The 20,679-nt window shown below is 48.0% G+C and overlaps 1 protein-coding gene across 6 annotated transcripts in view; it reads right to left on the reverse strand.

The window, feature by feature from the left end:
* Window positions 1-20,679, reverse strand: part of Arfgap3 (ADP ribosylation factor GTPase activating protein 3) — a 50,834-nt gene that overhangs the window by 7,930 nt on the left and 22,225 nt on the right. The window contains exons 7-14 of one of the 6 annotated variants that reach the window (XM_029531102.1): window positions 19,592-19,651; window positions 16,025-16,071; window positions 14,626-14,765; window positions 6,720-6,848; window positions 5,843-5,986; window positions 2,637-2,768; window positions 1,379-1,502; window positions 212-302 (exon numbers count right to left, since the gene is read on the reverse strand). In XM_029531102.1, the coding sequence (XP_029386962.1) occupies window positions 212-302; window positions 1,379-1,502; window positions 2,637-2,768; window positions 5,843-5,986; window positions 6,720-6,848; window positions 14,626-14,765; window positions 16,025-16,071; window positions 19,592-19,651 (867 nt within the window). Of the gene's footprint in view, window positions 1-211; window positions 303-1,378; window positions 1,503-2,636; window positions 2,772-5,842; window positions 5,987-6,719; window positions 6,852-14,625; window positions 14,766-16,024; window positions 16,075-19,591; window positions 19,652-20,679 lie in introns of all 6 variants that reach the window. The other 5 variants (XM_029531101.1, XM_029531099.1, XM_029531098.1 and 2 more) reach the window with 5 other exon arrangements.

Consider the following 20,679-nt stretch of genomic DNA (forward strand, 5'->3'; position numbering starts at 1 on the left):
TCCTAAGCATATGTAAACAATATTAAGCATATATAAACTATGCATATTTTCGGGCTCGGGGTCTTTTGCTTTAGTAATTAACCCAACAATAAACGTTTGTGGAAGAAGTCAATTGTTTCGTCTCTTCCTTGCTGGCGGGGGGGGGGGGGGGGGGGGGAGTGGACAGCGACACTGGGGCTGTGGATGCCCTGGAGCCCCATGAGCCTCTCACCTGCAGACTGCTTCCTCTGCTCATCAAAAAGATCTGCAGAGCTTATGGAAGAGCTGGTGGACAGTCTCTCCAGCCGCGCCCGGGTTTCAAACTAGACAGAAACAGAGGCACAGTCAGACTCTAAAAACTGTTGGAGAGAGGTGGGGGTGGGCTTGTTCCCTTGGCTCTCCACCTCCCAGGTCACCCCAAGCCAGGGCCTGGAGATGATGGAGGTCACAGGTGGGTGGGGCAGCATCCCACATCACTGCCACTGTGATCAGTATGAGGGGCAGCCAGAGTTCACACACTGCTCTCAGCTATTCCTTAGAAACACCCACACCACTTAGCACATCAATGTGAATGGCTTCAAGGGTGTATGTGTGTGTGTGTGTGTGTATGTATGTATGTGTATATATGTATGCGTGTGTGTATGTATGTGTGTATGCATGTATATGCGTGTGTATGTGCGTGTATGTGTGTATATGCATGTATATGCGTGTATGTATGTATGTGCATGTGTATGCGTGTATGTATGTGTGTGCATGTGTATGTGTGTGTGGATGTATGTGTGTGTGGATGTATGTGTGTGTGGATGTGGGGTGGTACTGATGTTGGAACCCTACACTTGCTTTGGGTATGTTAGGCAAGTGCTCTTCCAAGAGCTGCCCTTCAGCCCATCAATTTTAAGCTAAGTGTTGGAGGGATCCCTTTGGCCATGAGGCCTCTGCTCTGAGAGAAACCAGCACCCCAGGGAATGAATGAGCGGTCAGAGTTCAGTTCCTCACCCCAACTTCCACTCCCTGCATTTGAGCACTAGGAGGAAAAGGGAAGAGGGCTTAGCTTCAGCCTAGCAAGACTCCTGACATAGGACAGCTGGACAGCGCAGCATCTGCCCACAAACACACCCAGGCTTCATTTCACTGTGGCTAAGCTGATGAAAAGCAATTGCTGCCACATAAAAATCCCCTACATTTACTCAAAAGCAACTGGCTGATGATGCTCTCTCTAGAGAGGTAGGATATCAATGAGCTGAGGTCCCTGACTCCTCGGTCTCTCAGGTGCCTCAGGCAGGCCTGGGAGTCTCTGGCCAGGTCCCTTCTCTCTCAGCAGCCTGTCCTCACATGATCCCCACAGCGAGGCTTCCTTCCTGGTTCTCAGGGTCACTGTAGGAGCTCTCTACGCCCTTACATCTGTCTGGGCTTGAATTCCAAAGTACATGTCTGAGGAGATGGCCTTGACGTTGCCAAACTTCTTCTGGGCTTCATCTGTGCTGCCAACGGGCTCATATTCTGGCTTCCGGCGAGCACTCGGCCTACAGAAAACACAGCAAGCTGTGGTGAAGCAAACTCACTTCACACTTCCACTTGTATGGAGTCCTGCATCTCAGCTGTGTTAGAAAACACTTACTACTCTGTGTGAGCGCACAAGGACAAGCCCATCATACAGCGCATAAACCGCAAGGGCTAGCAGGACATTCCAGTTACGGGGCAACCTCAGGTTCCATGTGTAAAGTCCCTTGTGTGGACAATAAATGATGGTCTCCTGCCATCAACTGTAGATGAAGCTCTTCAGCAGGTGAGCTGTGGGGGCTACCCCGACCCGAGTCTCTGCAGTCAGGTGACAAGAGTTCAGAGCCTGATGGGCAAAGGCAGTTACTGGATGAATAGTCCACACAGCATCTTCCTGCATGGGAAGATCAAAAAAGCAAACTGGCAGTGGCCTGTGGCTGAAGACAGAGCAAGGAACTTGGGGGCGACAGAATGTCCCATGCCTTGTTCTGGATGGTCACTACACGGCCATATGTTAATTGAAATTATGAGAACTGAATTGGTGCTAATGTGGTGGCATGAGCTGTAATCTGAGGCAGAGGCAGGAGGATTCCAATTTTGAGGCTAGCCTGGGCAACTCAGTGAAACACTGCCTCAAAATAAAGCATAAAATTAAACTGAAGAGGGCACAAGTGTAGCTCAGTACAGTGCGGTTGGCAAGCAGGCATCAGGTGCTGGGTTTAATCCACCACACCCTCTGGCCTACTAATATTAGCCCCCCACCTATACACCCACACCCACATATTCCTAGCACCACACATACGCAGGTATACACATCCCCATACATATATCACCAGGACCACACACACAGACACAGCTCCCTGGCTCACATATGTATATATATACATATATACCCAGAAACACAGACCAGACTGCAGAGCTGTTTCCTAGGAAAGGGGGGCCCTTCAAATGGAGGAAGACGACTCATCCATGAGGCCACTCACTGACCCATGGACTGAGAATCCCTGGGGAACTTTCTAACAGCCACAGGTGTTTCTTACACGTGCTCCCAATGCACAGCCACTTCCTAAAGGAGCACAGGACACACATGACACAGGCATCACCCACCCACTGGTCCCAGGACTGAGGCACCTGGCTCCCCAGCCTGCAGCTCCCACCTGTCTGAAGAACCGGTGCTTCTCATGGCAGGCTCAGGGTCTCTGCTGCTGTCTTTCTCCCAGTAAGAATCGGCACCGTCATCCCAGCTAGAGAAGGGGCTGCTTCTTAACTCCATGGGGTCGTCAAAGTACCTGCTGGAGAGGGAGGAACAGTGCCGGCTTATGGATGCTGTCCCTATTGGGGTCTCTTGCTTCTGGGTATGGGGGACCTAACTTCCTTGCTCAGTCATGTGCTGAAGGGCAGCTGTGACAGACACTAGGCTGGTCAATGAGCTGACACGAGGTATTCCTTTTAAGGTCTTCTCAGCAGCTGGGGTGCAGCTGACCACACTGAGGGCTTCAGGGAAGAGGCACAGCCCTTCCTCTGCTGCAGCCTCAGGCTGCTGAGACCTTCATCCCCTTGGACAATTGCGATGCCCTGTGGCATAGCTGAGAAGAGGTTGGTTGGTCCCTCAGAAGGGAGGAGCCGAGAAAGTCAGGTTTTTGTCAACAGTGAAACTCTTGGGTTCAGTGTTGAGGAGATCAGCATGATGCCAGGGCAGGAACGTTCTCCATCTACCCGAGTGAGAAAACCATCCGGCCTGGAGAGCACTGGGTACCTTTAAATTGAAAAGAAGATGCCACCTGCTCTGAACAGTCTACACATGGGGTCTTCTCTACTCCTCATTCACTCAAAAGGGACTCTTCTGCTCTGGTACCCGATGGGGGATCCCCAGTCACTCACAGAGAACACTCTACACCAACCAGTCTGCCCAGACATCTCATGCCAGGACCCAGCAGCTCTCCCCACCACTGACCTTCACCCAGCATGGGCTTTGATTTCTGGGCTCTTCTTCTCTATGAGCTTTTCCTTCCCGCTGGCCCTCACCCTGCACCTTCCTCCCCTCTGAACGCACCCTGCAGTTCCTGTCAAAGCCCCTAACAGCACACTGCTCTGCTCTCTGTCACATCCCCCACCAAAAGCCACTTGGACTCCATGGGGCTCAGCAAGGCANTCCTTCTCATTATTCTGAATGCACTCCTACAATAATGCATCATTTCCAGTCTGGAAAGAATGGAACTCACTACAAACACCATGCAAGGACACATCCCCCTTGCTTAATAGANTGCAAGTTCCAATGGCTAATGAATAATTTGGAAGCAGTAAAAGCACTCTGTGGCATAGATATGCTGGCTTTCAGAGTGTGTTTGCTTCACCTCTGGTGCCAAAGCACCTCACTCAACCCTGTTATGTCATTGTGGTCATCAAGGGAACTAGAGGGATGATTCTGTCCCTAGACAACCCACAGCTCACCATCCACACGGTACCAAATCTCTCTGCTCTATACCATTTACTCCCAGGTTTCAAACTGAAATGGGTCTCTGGCACAGCAGCCGTTGTGGCTGACCCTTCTGACAGCCGTTGTGGCTGACCCTTCTGACAGCCGTTGTGGCTGACCCTTCTGATTGAGCCAAGGAAGAGAGCGGTTTCTGGAGGTTCCAAGGCATATATAAAGGTTGACCCTGAACACAGACAGTATCATGTTATAGGGGCCCTGCACAGGTCAGTCCAGTGCCCTTCAGCCCAGCTCACCACCCACCCAGCATCAAAGTTCCTCTGTTCTACATCTAAACACCATTTGCTCTCAGGTTTTGGACTGAGGAGCTGGCCCTGGCACAGAGGCCTTTAAGCCTTTGGCACTGACCCTTTTGAATGAGTCAAGGTGTTTCTGAAGGCTCCAAGGCCCCAGTCAAGTTCCTCTGTGACCTGAGGCTGTGGTGATGGGAAATGTCCCACTCAGCTGGAGACCGTACCCAGAGCTCTTTCTCTCACCTGCCCAGCTATCCAAGCACAGAACTGGCTCTCCATGAAAGTGACTCTGCCTCTTTCTACACCACCCTCTACGGGCATGACTACAGAGCAGGGACGTCACCAACAGGCAGGGAGGGGCAAGGTTCCTCAGCCCCAGTCTTGCCCTCATTAAAACCAAACATGAAAGGGTCTGATGTGTGGTTTCCAGGTCTGATCACAAACTTGAATTTCTCATGTACTTCCTTTTTCTCAGCTGGCACCATATAGACAGAGCCATGTATGCTGCTGAGGCATAGGCAGGTTAAAGAGGGCAGGCAGCCTCTGGCCAGCCATCAAGGAGCCATGGACCCACCAGCTCTCTTTCTAAAATATTAAAACTCAAGTAACTTTGAGCTGTGCTTAAAAACAGGGAAAGAGCTGTCTGCACAGTGCACAGGAGCCTGGTTAGGAAAGTCAACCCTTCTACAGTTGATGATAGATACTTCCTACCCAATCGGTGTCTGCTGGCCCCGTGATACCTGCGACAGCACGATTACCAATAGAGGTGTCCCATCCTCACCAACTCTGGCTGTGAAAGGGTCCTGCATTGTTAATGCACTGCCCAGCTGCCCAGTCACAGAGCCACATGCCCGCCGGAGTTCACAGGCTACAGCAGAAGCCGGACAGCAGAAGGGTCTCATACTCTGCAGTGCCTCAGCTCTCCCTATGCACCCTGTAAGGCAGGCACCGCCAGGACCCTTCACTTAGACAAGGAAGCTGCCGCATGAAGTGCTTTAGTAACTGTTTGTTGGTCATTGCTATGTGGTTCCTATGTGGTATGGCTGGCACTCAACCCAGGCTCCAGCTTTCTATTCCTACATGCTATGTCAAAACTATTCCAATTTCCTGTAAAGTCAGCTTCTGGGTGACCTGACAACACGACTCTATTCAAGTTGACACTTGTCCTCAACCGCAGTCAGCCTTATGCCAGTCACAGATTTTTCCCCAGCAGACTGTAGACACAAAAGGACAGGACCAGGCTGCCCTAGTTCCTTGAGTTCCCCTCAGAACAGTCATGGCTTTCATGAACACACTCATATACAAATACCATTCATACTGGATTTGATGGCAGCTTCCAGAAGCCAGTGTTCTACCACAGAAGCTGCTGGGGGTCGGGGCACACTCCAGCCCTTGCCCTGGAAACAGGCCTCTTCACTTCTCACAGCACACAGCACACCTTGCCTAGCTCTAATTTTAGCCCTCAGTTTTTAACTATATCAACAAACATTTTCCTAGCTGTAAGCATGGCTCCCTACACGGTTTCCCCAGTCTTTGTTCCGGAGGCACACAGACGTCACCCGCCAGGCAGAGCTCTCAGATGGTGCCAGGCACCGGCCTGTCCTGGCTCCCAAGGCTGATCCCTAACCCCCACTACCTGCTGCTCTGCTCAGACCACTTGGAGCTGGAGCTGAAGTACGAGTCCTCTGGGTCCTCCTGGTACTTCCTCCTCGGCTTTGCTAGTGTGGGTGACTCCTGCTCGATGGTCTGCATGTCTGACGTCACCGAGTGGGAGATGCCACTTGAAAGGACAGAATAAAGCAGGAATTATTACATCACTGGCTTCCTAAAGGCTTTCGTCTTACCAAACAAAAGGATCTTGTGAGGCGCACTCTGAACAAACACAAGATGACCAGGAGGGCTGAGAACTCAGTTTGAGCTTTGGAAACTGGAAGCCATTGTGAGGGCTGGGCTGCCAGGAGGACAGCCATATGCAAAGGGTGTGCCTGTGACATCCACTCCAGTGCACACTTCATGGAGACTCATACCTATTTCCTTCTCTCCAAGAACCATGTGTGCCATTTGTCACCACGCACGCACTCGGGCACACACACACACACACACACACACACACACACCACACATACACCCTGTCTCATATAGCCTAGGTTAGTCTTGTTATATATAGCCCAGGCTGGTCTTAAAGTTCCTGATCTTCCCGCCTCTACCTCCTGAGAGCTAGGATTTGAGGCCCACGCCACTAAGCTTCAACCCATTCCCTATTGGTTGGTTGTTTTGAGGCAAGCAAGCACCCTTGGGCGCAGAATAGACTTGAGTGGATCCTCAGCCTTGGTCTCCAGCCCAGGGCTTGGTGCACACTGCACCCATGAAGCTCCAGCCTTCGCCAAACTGTACTAAATAGCACAGCAAAGCAAATGGTGAGGAAGTGGAGAGTACCTAGGAAATGAGCCCCAGGCCGAACCTTCACTGTGAGCGGACAGCCCCGGGCTGCCCCCGGGCCCTGCAGACCCTACCTCCTGCAGCTTCCGAAGCCCATGCCCAGCCGCTCAGCTTCCACCTTCTTCTGGCCACTCAGGTTCAGTCTTTCATCTTTCTTCCTGTTGATTTCCAGATCCTTGTAGGCCAGTCGCAAGGATGAAACACTGCTGGGGAGAGCACACCCTCCTTAGCCCGGCTTCAAACACTTCAGCCTTGCATTGGCAGGCAGTCCGGAGACCGTAACTCCTGCTTCAGCTCTAGACAAGGGCTTTCCAGTCTCTCAAACACAAGCTCAGGTCTCTATTACCTCCCCACAGGGTCCTCCCTCTGCCTGACATCAGATGACACTTCCCTGGGACACACCAGTGCAGGAGGTTAGTCCTACTTATCTGTGTTTTTCAAGATGAACATATGGGAGTTACCACCTGTAACTCTAGCTCCAGGTGATCTGATGCCCTCTTTTGACTGTGGAAGGCACCTGCATGAGCATGCAAACTTCCACATATAGATAAGACAGTATACATTCAATTAATTCTTTTTAATTAAAAAATGAAAATATATCTAAAATTGATTTCATAAATATATAAATCATTAGTTGCAGTTCAAATAATTTCCTGTAGGTGTCTTTATGTATCACACTTCTGAGAGCATTTAAATGGATAGTCACTACCTATCCAGTCAAGGTCTTTAGCTTTAAAACCATTTATTAGGTGCTGGAGAGATGGCTCAGTGGTTAAGAGACTGCTCTTCCAGAGGTCCTGAATTCAATCCCAGCAACCACATGGTGGTTTATAACCATTGTAATGGGATCTGATGCCCTCTTCTGGCATGCAGGTGTACATGCAGACAGAGCATTCATAAACAAATCTAAAAAACTGAAAAAAACAAACATTTATTAGGCTGGGCATGGTGGCACACACCTTTAATCCCAGCACACAGGAGGCAGATCTCTGAGTTCGAGGCCAGCCTGGTCTAGAGAGTGAGTTCCAGGACAGCCAGGACTACACAGAGAAACCCAACCATTTTATTATTATTGTGTGCACACATGTTCTGGGTGGGGGGCGGTTGAGGGCATATTATATGTCATGTTGTGTGTGTGTGTGTGTGTGTGCGTGCGTGTGTGTGTGTGTGTGTGTGTGTGTGTGTAGATCAGAAGACAACTTGTGGAGTCACCTCTCTCCTCTCACTATTGGTTCCCGGGATTGAACTCAGGTTACCAGCCTGCACAGCAAGTGCCTTAACCTGCTGAGCCATCCCACCAGCCCGCCATGGTATGAGCGCTGCCAGCTGTACTCTTATTTGGAAGGTATGTGCACATGGCCCTTGCTCTGCCTGCAGCAGCAGGAACAGCGGTGCGCAGCAAGTGATGCCAGTGCCGTGGGAAGTGACAACCCGCCTACCATCTGCTTCCCACAGCCCTGGACAGTGCCAGGAGCCCCTCACCAGAAAGGCCCTGTTAGAACCCAAGGCAAAGGTGACTCCTTGGCGTGGCAGGGAAGACAGACGATGTCTTTCTCAGGAAACTCTACAGCTGGTTTGCTCTTTCCTTCTTGTAACAAGGCATGGGGTTTCTTGGGCTGGCTCTGACCTGGCAGGTATCTTTTGTCTTGAACTCTCTTAGTATCGTTTACCTTAGCAAACCCATGGTGAGACAGCAGGTGTCTTTAGTGTCACTACCTGGTCCAACTGTGGCACAGACCCTCTGGAGATGACAGAAGAGCTATGGAGACCATGGTGAGGTCCTCGTAGCACTCCTGATATGGGACTGTCCTGGCTCTCAGGGATGTTTTCCTTTCTGTTAAGGTTGGGTGGTCGGATGCTCAGAAGCAGGCAGGGTAGCCAGCCAGGATGAGACACTGCCAGGGTCTTCAGCTTCGCAGAGTGCCAGTGCCGGGCCTGCTGCCTACACTCCATGACTCCTCAACTGTAACTAGTCACAATCCCTAGAAGCCTCAGCTTCCAGAAGAGCACCCTCACTTTCCCCGAGGGGTGAGACAGGTCTGTACAGCAGTGACGGTGCTCAATCACATGATGTCCTGGAGAAAGGCAACAAAGTTGCCAAATTGGGTTCCCAAGTAAATCACTCTCTCCCTCCCCATCATGCCCCTCTGCCCAGAGGCTTCCTGCATGGCTGGCAAAGCCTCTACCCACAAGCTTCAAGCTAAGCCCTCATCAATGTGTTTTCAGTAAATCCTACGGGCAGACACATGGAAGGTGGGTGTAGCCAGCATCCCATGCTACTCTCCCTGTGTCCTGCCTCTCCAACCACCTGACCACACAAAGGAGGGCGTGGGTGCTTCCCAAAGCTCTTGTCGGTACCAGGCTTCTGACTTTACCTCAAGCCCCAGCAGCACAGGCTTCCCAACAGCCAAGCTAACCTGCCTCTGCCCAGGTCAGAAACCAATGAAAAGAGAGAAATTCAAGTCAACTCTCTGTTCCTATGATAGAGAAAGTCTGTCTACACAGGTTAGTGCTGCCCCTGGTGTTCTGAAAGCTGAACAGGGACATAACAACTTTGAACCATCTGGGCTTACCTTCTAAGTTTCACTCAGCAAACCATCATCAACACTAATGGGAACAAGTTACACTGGCCAAGCACCCACTGTGTGCTGGTCACATTGATTGTGCTCCAGGTACTGATGTCAGAATTTCAATATATGTCATCTAAGCTGAACCTTGAAAGAACCTCACAAAATAGGGTTATTTATTTCCCTCATACAGTGGACAACAATTCCAGCTAAAGCAGATAAAAGCCACATGAAGACAAGAGACCCTCAGAAGACAATCCATGTAGAAACAAGACTCCATGGAAGACAGTCTACAAAGAAACAAGATTCCACAGGAGACAGTCCACACAGGAACAGGACACCACAGAGGACAGTCCACAGAGAATCACAGAAAACAGTCCACACAGAAACAAAACATCACAGGAGACAGACTACACAGAACCAAGCGCCACAGAAGATAGTTCACACAGAAACAGGACATCGCCAAAGATGGTCTACACAGAACCAAGATTCCACAGAAGACAGCCCACACAGAACCAAGACTCTAAGGAGGACAGTCCATACAGAAACAGTCTTTACAGAAGATACTCCACACAGAAACAATCACCACAAAAGAAAGTCTACAGAGAAACAGAACATTCCAGAAGACAGCCCACACAGAAACAGGACATTCCAGGAGACATTCCACACAGAAGCAAGCAACATAGAAGACAGTTCACACAGAAACCAGACTTCACAGAGGACACTCCACACAGAAACAAAACATCACAGGAGACAGTCCACACAGTAACAAGCAGTGGAGAAGACAGTCCCTACAGAAACAAGACTCCGCAGAAGACAGTCTACATAAAACCACGACTCCATAGAAGATACTCCACACAGAAACAAACACCACAGAAGACAGTCCCCACAAAACCAAAACATCATATAAGACAGTCCACACAGAAAGAAGACTCTACAGGAGACACTTCATACAGAAACAAGGCTTTACAGGGGACATTCCACACAACAAGGCTTCATGGAAGACAGTCCACACAACAACAAGGCTCCATGGAAGACACTTCACACAAAAGCAAGATTCCATGGAAGACACTCCACACAGAAATACGATTTTATAGGAGACCGTCCACACAGAAACAAGACTCCAGGGAAGACAGTCCACACAGAAACAGAACATCACAGGGGTCAATCCACATGGAAACAAGCAGCACAGAAGACAGTCTATTCAGAAACAAGACTCCACAGAAGACAGTCTACATAAAACCAAGACTCTATAGAAGATACTCCACACAGAAACAATCACCACAGGAGACAGTCCCCACAAAAACAGGACATCACAGAAGATGGTCCACACAGAAAGAAGACTCTACAGACACTAGTCCACACAGAAGTAAGACTCCACAGAAGATAGTCCACACAGAAACAAGACTCCACAGAAGACAGTCCACACAAAAACAAGACAGCACAGAAAACAGTCCACATAAAAATGAGACTCCCTGGAAGACAGTTTACACAGAAACAAGACTCCACAGGAGACAGTCTTCACAGAAACAAGACCCCATGAAAGACAGTCCATATAAAAACAAGACTCCTCGGAAGATAGTCTACACAGAAACAAAACATCCCAGGAATCAGTCCTCACAGAAACAAAGCTCCAGGGAAGACAGCCCACACAGAAGCAGAACATCACAGGAGACAATCTACATTGACACAAGCAGCACAGAAAACAGTCCCTACAGAAACAAGACTCCACAGAAGAGAGTCCACATAGAACCAAGACTCTATAGAAGATACTCCACACAGAAACAATCACCACAGAAGACAGTCCCCACAAAAATAGAACATGACAGAAGACAGTTCACAAAGAAAGAAGACTCCACAGGGGCTAGTCCACACAGAAATAAGACTCCACAGAAGAAAGTCCACACAGAAACAAGACTCCACAGAAAATGTCCTACACAGAAACAATTATCACAAAAATCAGTCCACACAGAAACAGAACACTACAGAAAACAGCCCATACAAACACAGGACATCACAGACAGTCCCCACAGACACAGGACATCACAGAAGACAGTCCACACAAAACCAGAACATCACAGAAGGTGGTCCTCACAGAGAGAAGACTCTTCAGGAGACAGTCCATATAGAAATGAGACATCACGGAAAACAGTCCACACAGAAGTAAGACTCCACAGAAGACAGTCCACACAAAAACGGGACTCCACAAAAGACATTCCACACATAAACAAGACTTCACAGAAGGTAGTCTACACAAAAACGAGACTCCATGGAAGACAGTCTATACAGAAACAAGACTCTTCAGAAAACAGTCTATACAGAAACAAGACTCCAGGGAAGACAATCCACACAGAAACAAGACTCCATGGAAGACAGTCCACACAGAAACAAGATGCCATGGAAAACAGCCTACACAGAATCAGGACTCCATGGAAGACAGTCCACACACAAGCAAGACTCCATGGAAGACAGTCTACACAGAAACAAGACATCATGGAAAACAGCCTACACAGAAAGAGGACTTCAGGGAAGACAGTCCACACAGAAACAAGACTCTATGGAAGACAGTCTACACAGAAACAAGGCTCCAGGGAGGACAGTCTACACAGAAAGAAGACTCCATGGAAGATAGTCTACACACAAGCAAGACTCCATGGAAGACAGTCTACACAGAAACAAGACTCCAGGGAAAACAGTCTACACAGAAACAAGACTCTAGGGAAGACAGTCCACACAGAAACAAGGCTCCACAGGAGACAGTTTTCACAGAAAGAAGACTCCACAGAAGATAGTCCACACAGAGACAAGACTCCAAAGAAGACAGTCCACACAAAAACAAGAGACCATGGAAGACAGTCCACACAGAAACAAGACTCTTCGGAAGACAGTCTACACAGAGACAGGATTCCATGGGAGATAGTTTACAGAAAAACAGTGCACAGAAGATGGTCCAGCGCAGCTCCCTGGACAAAAGGAGAAGAGGTTGCTGAGTATGACAGCCTGAGTTGATCCCTGGGTCCCAAATGATAGACAGAAAATCTACTCCTGCATGTCCTTTGACCTCCACACATACAGTGACTTTAAGTATGTGTGTGTGTGTGTATGCACATCCAAGTAAATAAATTTTTAAAAAGTAAACAAACAAAAAAACCCCATAGGGCCCTGCTGTCTTTCCCTCTGCTTTGGCAATACCATCTGCCCCCTCAGCCTCTACCTCGGTAATCTTGATGGATGTTTCCTGTGGGGAGAATCATACCCTATGCAGTTTTGTGTGTGGCTTCTTTGCATAAACTTTCAAAGTCCAGCCATGTATTCATTCTTTTCATAGCTCAATCAAATTGCACTGTGAGGCCCACCAGGTCCTTAGTCACTAGGAGACAATGTTTAGGCTCCTTTGCTCTGCCCATCTGGGGCTCATGCTGTGATACTCTCGTATATTCTAGGCAAGTGCTCTACAACTGAGTTACTGCCTGAGCCTCATTGCTTTCTCTTTGCTACTAACAATGTTACAATCACTTGTGTGCTACTAGCACCCTGACAGTCTGTGTAAGCCCTTCTGCATGCTAGGTACACATTGTGCCACTAGCCCAGTGGTTCTCAGCCTTCCCAGTGCTGCAACCTTTCATACAGTTCTTCATGTTACGTGACACCCGAACTTTAAAATTATTTTCATTGATACTTCATAACTATAATTTTGCTACTGTTACAAATTGCAATGTAACTATCTATGTTTTCTGATGATCTTAGGCAATTCCTGTGAAACTCCCAAAGGAATTGTGACAAAAGCCATCTAGGAAAGGCTATGGCAAGCAAGTGAGTTTTCTGGAGATGGCCCACCATTTTGCATGGCTGCAATGGGTGTGCTCTGAGATGCAGGTTCCCCAGAGACTTCATCCCAGGATTGCTTCTCAGTGCTGAGATGCCTTTGTTACCACAATTATATAGCTGGGGCATCAGCTCACCCTATTGGGCAAATTTCCTACAGATCAACATGCAGATGTACTTCCATGAAGTAATGCTGTGCAGATGAACTGATGATTTCATAATTCCTGATAATGATTTTATAGAACTCCTAAATTGATATAAGTAATCTCAAGCCCCTTATAGAATAAAGGCTGCAAGTAGAGCTCTGTAAACCCTCATATGCCATGGGCTAATTTCATTAGGGAAAGAAAACAGGCTTGGAACAAATTTACAATCAAGGAAAACATCCCTCCTAGGTTAGGAATGAGGCCGCTATCTGGTAACTAAAGGTCACAAACTGGGAATGGGCAATCTATTGTAGGTGCAAAGGCAGAAAATAAAAAGACTGTCTAGTTTATCTCTATAAAACTTCAAAATTATAAGACAAGGCAGATGACTTGTCTCTTGACAAAACTGTGCTAACTTGTGACAAAAACTATTGCTTTAAACTTATAATGAACTTGTGGAGTGAGACACTAAGGAATGTCATAATGGAAAGCCATGTAAAATTCTGCTGTAACTCCCTAAGCCTTATTGACCTATGACATGAACTATTGCTTTAAACTTACTATGAACTTATGGAATGTAAAAGTGCTTAGAAAGCTGGGCGTGGTGGCACACACCTTTAATCCCAGCACTTGGGAGGCAAAGGCAGGTGGATTTCTGAGTTCGAGGCCAGTATGGTCTACAAAGTGAGTTCCAGGACAGCCAGGGCTATACAGAGAAACCCTGTCTCAAAAAAACAAAAACAAAAACAAAAACAGAAAGTGCTTAGAAAACCGTGTGATCAATTATCTTGAGAAGGTATAAAAACTAAGGACAACAAAAAAGTTAGCAATGTAGCCCTTTTCCTGGTGTGCCTGACTTACCTACCCACTTTCTTTCTTTTCTTTCTGGCTCACTAAGAGCTAAGGAACTCCAGGCCTCTCACCTGGTCAGCTCTCTCCCATGAGTCAAAGAGAAAAGAGCCCCAGTTACTAAGTTTCTACTTCTCAATCCCTTGCTGAGATCTCAGGAGTTAACTGCCTGAAGACATCAGCTTTTGGCCCCAGAATAGCAAGAGAGAGTTAATGGCCAGAGGCCATCAGCCTCTGGTCTGCCTTTCTGCACCCCACCTCAGTGCCTGACTGTTGGGGCGACTCCGGAGGGGAACACTGCACTAGCCTGTCTTTTCTGTTACCATTGTCTTCCTGGGTCAGAATTGCCATTTCCCTGACATTATGTCCCATCTGCTCTTCCTGCCCATGGCTCCCCAAAGGACCACTGCTGCTCCCCAGAGCCACCAGTCTTGTCCCTTCCAACCCACATGCCTGTATGACACAAACTCTCATGAAACTACACCCTGTATAGCACACTCACCAAAAATTCAAGGTATTTGGAAAACAAACCAAGTCAAGGTATAGACAGCTCTCCCTGCTAAGGTGTGTTAGAGAAAGCACATAACACTCACATAGACTCCTCCTTTGGGGCGCCCCTGGCCAGGTCCTCCTGCTCCTTCTTTTTATCCACAGCCTGAGCCTGCTTTTCAATCTCAGTGAAGGATGTATTTGTCAGTTTCTGGGCTCCCAAGCTTCCTTTTTTGGCTCCAAGCTGAAAGATATATAAGATTTGATTCTACCTTGGGCAGTTAAGAGCTGTACCTGCAGCTATGTACTCTGAGGTCCGCGTGAGCTGCCTGGCCTGTGACAAGCATTTAGTCCTCTCTGTTCTTCGAGTATGGCAGTGTCCTTAGCAGGGGAGAAAGAACGAGGTCCGTGGAGGTCACCCTACTCAACGTTAGCCAGAACCACCTAGTGAGGTGTGGCTGGAGTGGGTGAGGGGCAGAGTGGGCAAGTGGGAGTGCTTCCACCTCAAGCCCTGCCTCCAGGAATGACACTGCAGAGCACCGCCTTAGTGGAAAATGATTCACAAATCACCCTCTCTGATGCTCACATGCACAGACAGCCTTCAGAGTCACAAGCAGGAGAAAAACAAGGTTAAACACGCTGGATTGGCTGGTTTTGTGTCAACTTGACAAGTTAAGAATCATCAGAGAGGAAAGAGTCTCGGTTGAGGAAACGCCTCCAGGAGATCCAGCTGCAAGGCATTTTCTCAATTAGTGATCAATAGGGCAGGGTCCAGCCCATTCTGGGTGGGGCCACCCCTGGGCTGGAAGTCTTGGAATTCGTTAAAAATGTGGGGCTGAGCAAGTCGCAGGAAGCAAGCTGGTAAGCAGCCCCCTCCATGGCCTCTGCTTCAGTTCCTGCCCCTGGGTTCCTGCTGTGTTTGGGTTCCTGTCCTGACTTCCTTCAATACTAGCAGAAATATGGAAGTGTGAGCTGAATAAACCCTTTCCTCCCCAACTTGCTTTTTGGTCACGGAGTTTCAGTGTGGCAATAGAAACCCTAAGACACATGCATTCTAGAATATACTAAGTTTAATTTAACTCATCTCATTGAACAAAAAAGCCATTAATTATATATGGCTTAAAATAAATGATAGTACTGTTCTCATTAGGGTGAGATGAGATCTCAATTTTTTTTTTTCAAGACAGGGTTTCTCTGTATAGCACTGGCTGTCCTGGAACTCACTTTGTAGACCAGGCTGGCCTCGAACTCAGAAATCTGCCTGCCTCTGCCTCCCGAGTGCTGGGATCAATTTTTTTTTTAAGACAGGGTCTCACTGTGTAGCCCTGGCTGTCTCTGACTCCCAAGCACAGGGATCAGAGGTGTGTGCTACCACCACTCTGGCTAATGAAAGGCAGTACCATGTACAATGAATATACTCCAGTTTAAAAAAAAACCCAGGAGAAAGTACATTTTTAGTTCAAAAGCTAAACTCTTGTGTGTTTTACATAGCGTGATACTTACTCCTTTTTTTGCTTGATTTGGCTTCTTTTTTATAATCGATGAAACCTCTGCTGAAAAAAAAAATCAAGTCAGATCTGTAGAAATCATAAGTGGCTTCTCTGCTGGAGTGAGTGGTATAAATGTGCCTTGTTTGTTTGTGGTCTAGAAAACTCACGATGTCTGCATGTTCTCAGGCTGGGGCATTGTCAGCAGTGTCAGGGTGTAAGTCATGCAGCACCCAATCAGAGCAGACTTTTCTTCTCAACACCACACTAGAGTCTGAGCTCCCTGGGAGGTGCTTTTCCACAAGCAATTTAAGAACGCTCTTTTTCAAGATGGTTCAGCAAGTAGAGGGGCTTGCTGGCAAGCCTGGTCACCTGACTTTGATCCCAGGGGCCCAAGTGGTGGGCTCCCACAAGCCGTCCTCTGACCTCCAAACACATGCCATGATAAGTACCCCTCCACAGATAAATCAAATGCAATACAATACTTTTAAAAAGGAATAATCTACCCTATTCAATTATATGCATCAAAAACTTGAAGCATGGCCCACCAGGTGAGAAGGGGCCTGGGCCTGGGGTCCTTCCTCTATGAACGTGACATGGCTTGATGTCAGCCCTCTAATGCTTACTGGATTACTTGGCAGAGGGGGCATCCAGCTGCATGCAAACCTGTGTACATCTGTTTGCTTGGTACTCACAAGGGCCAGAGGGAGGCATGAGACTGCCTGGGAGCAGGCTTACAGATGGTTGTGAGCGCTCAGCCTGGGAACTGAACTTGGGTCCTCTGCAAGAGTAGTCAGTGCTCTTCCCCACTGTGCCATCTCTGTGGCCCTGTTCCTGTGGTTTCTTTGGATCCCTTTTCTGCTGCTTGTGGCCTCTTGGTTTCTACTCCCACCTTGAGCCCCATTTGCTCTCCCTGTGTGGCCACAGGAAGCACTGTCACACCACATGCCATCTAAGCTCTGTCCAGCTGTGGCTCCAGCTACATTCAGTGAGAGTTTCTGGCATCCTCTGTCATTTGCTCCCAGGTGAAGGCTGACAGAGGGTGACAGTGATAGCCTGGCACCCTACCAGCTTCAACCCTCAGATCACACCTACCCTGATTAAATACCACAGCTCCCTGGCCCCAATGTGAACAGTTCCATTCCTCTGTGCAGCCTTACAAAGTTGATGAGGTGACTACAGTGTCTGTGGATAGTAGGGCTCCCAGGGCTGTGCTGCGTGTGCCAGGATGTGACAAGTCCTACTCCTGACAAGAACCTTTCTTCTACTCCAATGCCCCAATGACCAGGTAATAACTGTGCCTTGTCTGTCTTTGACTCTTTCTTTAAAAAAAGATTTTGGTGGGCTGGAGAGATGGCTCAGTGGTTAAGAGCACCGACTGCTCTTCTGAAGGTCCTGAATTCAAATCCCAGCAACCACATGGTGGCTCACAACCATCTGTAATGAGATCTGACGCCCTCTTCTGGTGCATTTGAAGACAGCTACAGTGTACTTAGATATAATAATAAATACATCTTAAAAAAAAAAAGATTTTGGTGCTGGGGACTGAACCCAGGGCCTAAGAAATACTAATACAATAAGCAAGCACACTACTGCTGGACTACGTTCATGGTCCTAATTTTCTTTGTGTATATTTTTGTTGCTAGGGTTATACCACAGGGCTTTATGCATGTTAGGCAAGTGATGTGTCACCAAATTATAAAAACATATTCTTATTGTCATCCTCATCATCACTGTCACCACCACCTCCATCACCATTATCACCACCATCACCATCATCATCATCATCATCATCATCATCATCATCATCATCACCACCACCACCACGGTTAGGTCTCAAGGTCTCGGGTTGTTCATATGTCTAGAAAAGAGCTCAAACAGGACTACAAGAGGATTTTTGGAGGTCAGATAAAAGCCAGCATAAAACTAACCCCCATCTGCCAAAAGGAGTCATTTCCCTTACCTCTGGCAGAAGGGACACATGGCTCATCCACTGACATACACCTGTGTCTGCATGTGAAAGCCCAGGTGGGGCCTCCAGGCTCCCTCAGCCCCTCAAGTGCTTGTTCGACATTTCTGAGCCCTACCCCATCTCCCCTCAGAGTCTTGCATCTGTGGTGTCCCCACCCGCAGGGTCATATACTAAGTGGCTCCAGCTTTCTTGCCTTTTGCTCTCTCCTTGTGCATGAGTCTCCCTTTTCTTGCAGATAGCTCTGGCCATGTACAGTCTGTTTCTTTTCTACTCTGTTCTGGACTCTTCCAGATGCCCCGGGTGTTCTCTTGTTCTTATTCATAAAACCTTTCCCTTAACCAAACCGTGGAACACTCATGTGGGCCGTTCTTTACTGCACCCCTTGCATACACCCCCACCATCACCCCCACCATCAATACCACCTTCACCACCATCACCACCATCGCCACCATCACCACCACTACCACCACTTCCTCTACCACCATCACCATCTTCTCTTCCTCCTCTTCCACTTCCTCCTCCTCCATATCCTCCCTCACCCCTTCATCGTCATGACCACCACCACTGCTCTGTGGCACTAGCAATCAATGCCAGCTGCAGCATAGGCAGGAGTCCAACCACTGAGGTATAATTAGCTCCTTAAAATCCCAGCCCAGCCGGGCGTGGGGCGCACGCCTTTAATCCCAGTACTCGGGAGGCAGAGGGAGGCGGATTTCTGAGTTCGAGGCCAGCCTGGAACTACAAAGTGAGTTCCAGGACAGCCAGGGCTACACAGAGAAACCCTGTCTCCAAAAACAAAAAACAAAAACAACAACAAAAATCCCAGCCCAGCACTGTGTGGCACTAACTCACGGCTGGACCGGGCTTACTGACTAATGCACAGGCCTTACCGTCAGCCTCTGAAATATGGGAAGCATCCTGTCATTCGGTAGCTGCCTCTTTTCCACTAAGACCTTCTTATCAACATTTGTAAAATGTCATAGAAATACACACTGTGTAGAGTTTCTTTAAATTATCACTTTCTGCATTATTTTCAGTCGACAGTTATACATCCTGGTTTTAGAATTATGTTTTAGTGGCCTGGGAAGAATAAAACCTTGGGCTGGGGGTAGAGCTCAGCGGTAGAGCCCTTGCCTCGTATACATGAAGCCTTGATTCCACTCCAACACACATGCGCGCGTGTATACACACACACACACACACACACACACACACACACACCACACACACACACACACACACACACACGCTCACCTCTATGGTTGGGGAAAAAGCATATAAATCCCCCACTGCAGCCCTGAGGATACACTAGCTCGGGAAGTCAGGTGTGAAGGATGCCCAGGTGTGAAGTCAGGTGGGAGGATGCCCACAGGGAACTCTATTTCCATTGCTCTGCTTTAGACTCCTTCTGCATCTGTTTCCCAACCCCGAGGAGTCTGACAGGCAATGAAAATAACCAGAAGGTTTAGTGATTTTCCCTTGATGTGGCTACATGGAAAAGCAGACTTGCCTGATAAAACTCAAGAATGAGTTCTGTCAGGAAGTTGGATCACTTTAGGAACTGAGACAGATGCAGAATCAAAGATGGACCCAGGGCCCTGAACATATTACCTGGTGCAGCCTTCCCAGGGGTGTTCAGACCTTCCACGCTTGGCCCTTGTCCTGGCCCACCTGAAAGTGTGAAATGCTGATGGTAATGTAGAAAACACTCTTGGCAAATCCTCCTCCACGCAGCTTCTGTGTTTCCCACCTTACCAGGTCAGTCCCCGTGCTGTGCAGCTCCATGGTCTAGTCCATCACTACAGCTCTTTATGGTACACATGCCAAACCGGTGCTCTCACTGAGCACAACCCCACTCCTCAGCATCAGTAAGACATGGTTACCAGGGAAACCAGACTGCCTGAGCTCAGAGTGCTGGGATTAAAGGTGTGAGCCACCATGTGGACATTATTATTATTATTATTATTATTATTATTATTATTATTATTATTATTATTTTGCTTGTTTTTTGAGTCAGGGTTTCTCTGTATAGCCCTGGCTGTCCTAGAACTCACTCTGTAAACAAGGCTGGCCTCAAACTCAGCAGATATTCCTGTCTCTGCCTCCTGAATGCTGGGATTAAAGGTGTGTGCCACCATGTTCACTTTTAAAATATATATTTCTTTTAGGTTGACATATAATAATATGTACTTATGAGACAAACTATAATACTTCAACACATGTGTACAGTGTGCAGTGGTCATGTATCATATCAAACACCGCCACCTCTCTCTGGAAGACATAGCTGAAAGATCTCTGCTATTAGTCAGTGCTAACAGCTTTAAGTATGCTAAGAAGCTGCAAAGCATGGCAGTCATTCCCCTATCCAACTAGACCCCTGGCTCTGTCACCTCCCTCCTTAGAAGTGCTGTAAGAGCCCTGTGCTGGTGTCCTCCTGCAGCTGCAGCCCCAGGAGTGGGAGGCAGGACAATCAGAAGTCCACACTCATCCTTAGCAGTAGAGCATGCATGAGGCAACATGGGCTAGAGGGGTCCATCTCAGAGAGAGAGAGAGAGAGAGAGAGAGAGAGAGAGAGAGAGAGAGAGAGAGAGAGAGCGCTAATAAATGCAAACGCATTTTTAAAACATTGGTTTTATAGAATGAAATTTAGTGGTGTTTTGTTTTGTTTTAATATCATATTATATATCATATTTATATTT

Source organism: Mus pahari, chromosome 17 (assembly GCF_900095145.1).
Source record: "Mus pahari chromosome 17, PAHARI_EIJ_v1.1, whole genome shotgun sequence".
Taxonomy (NCBI): Eukaryota; Metazoa; Chordata; class Mammalia; order Rodentia; family Muridae; genus Mus; species Mus pahari.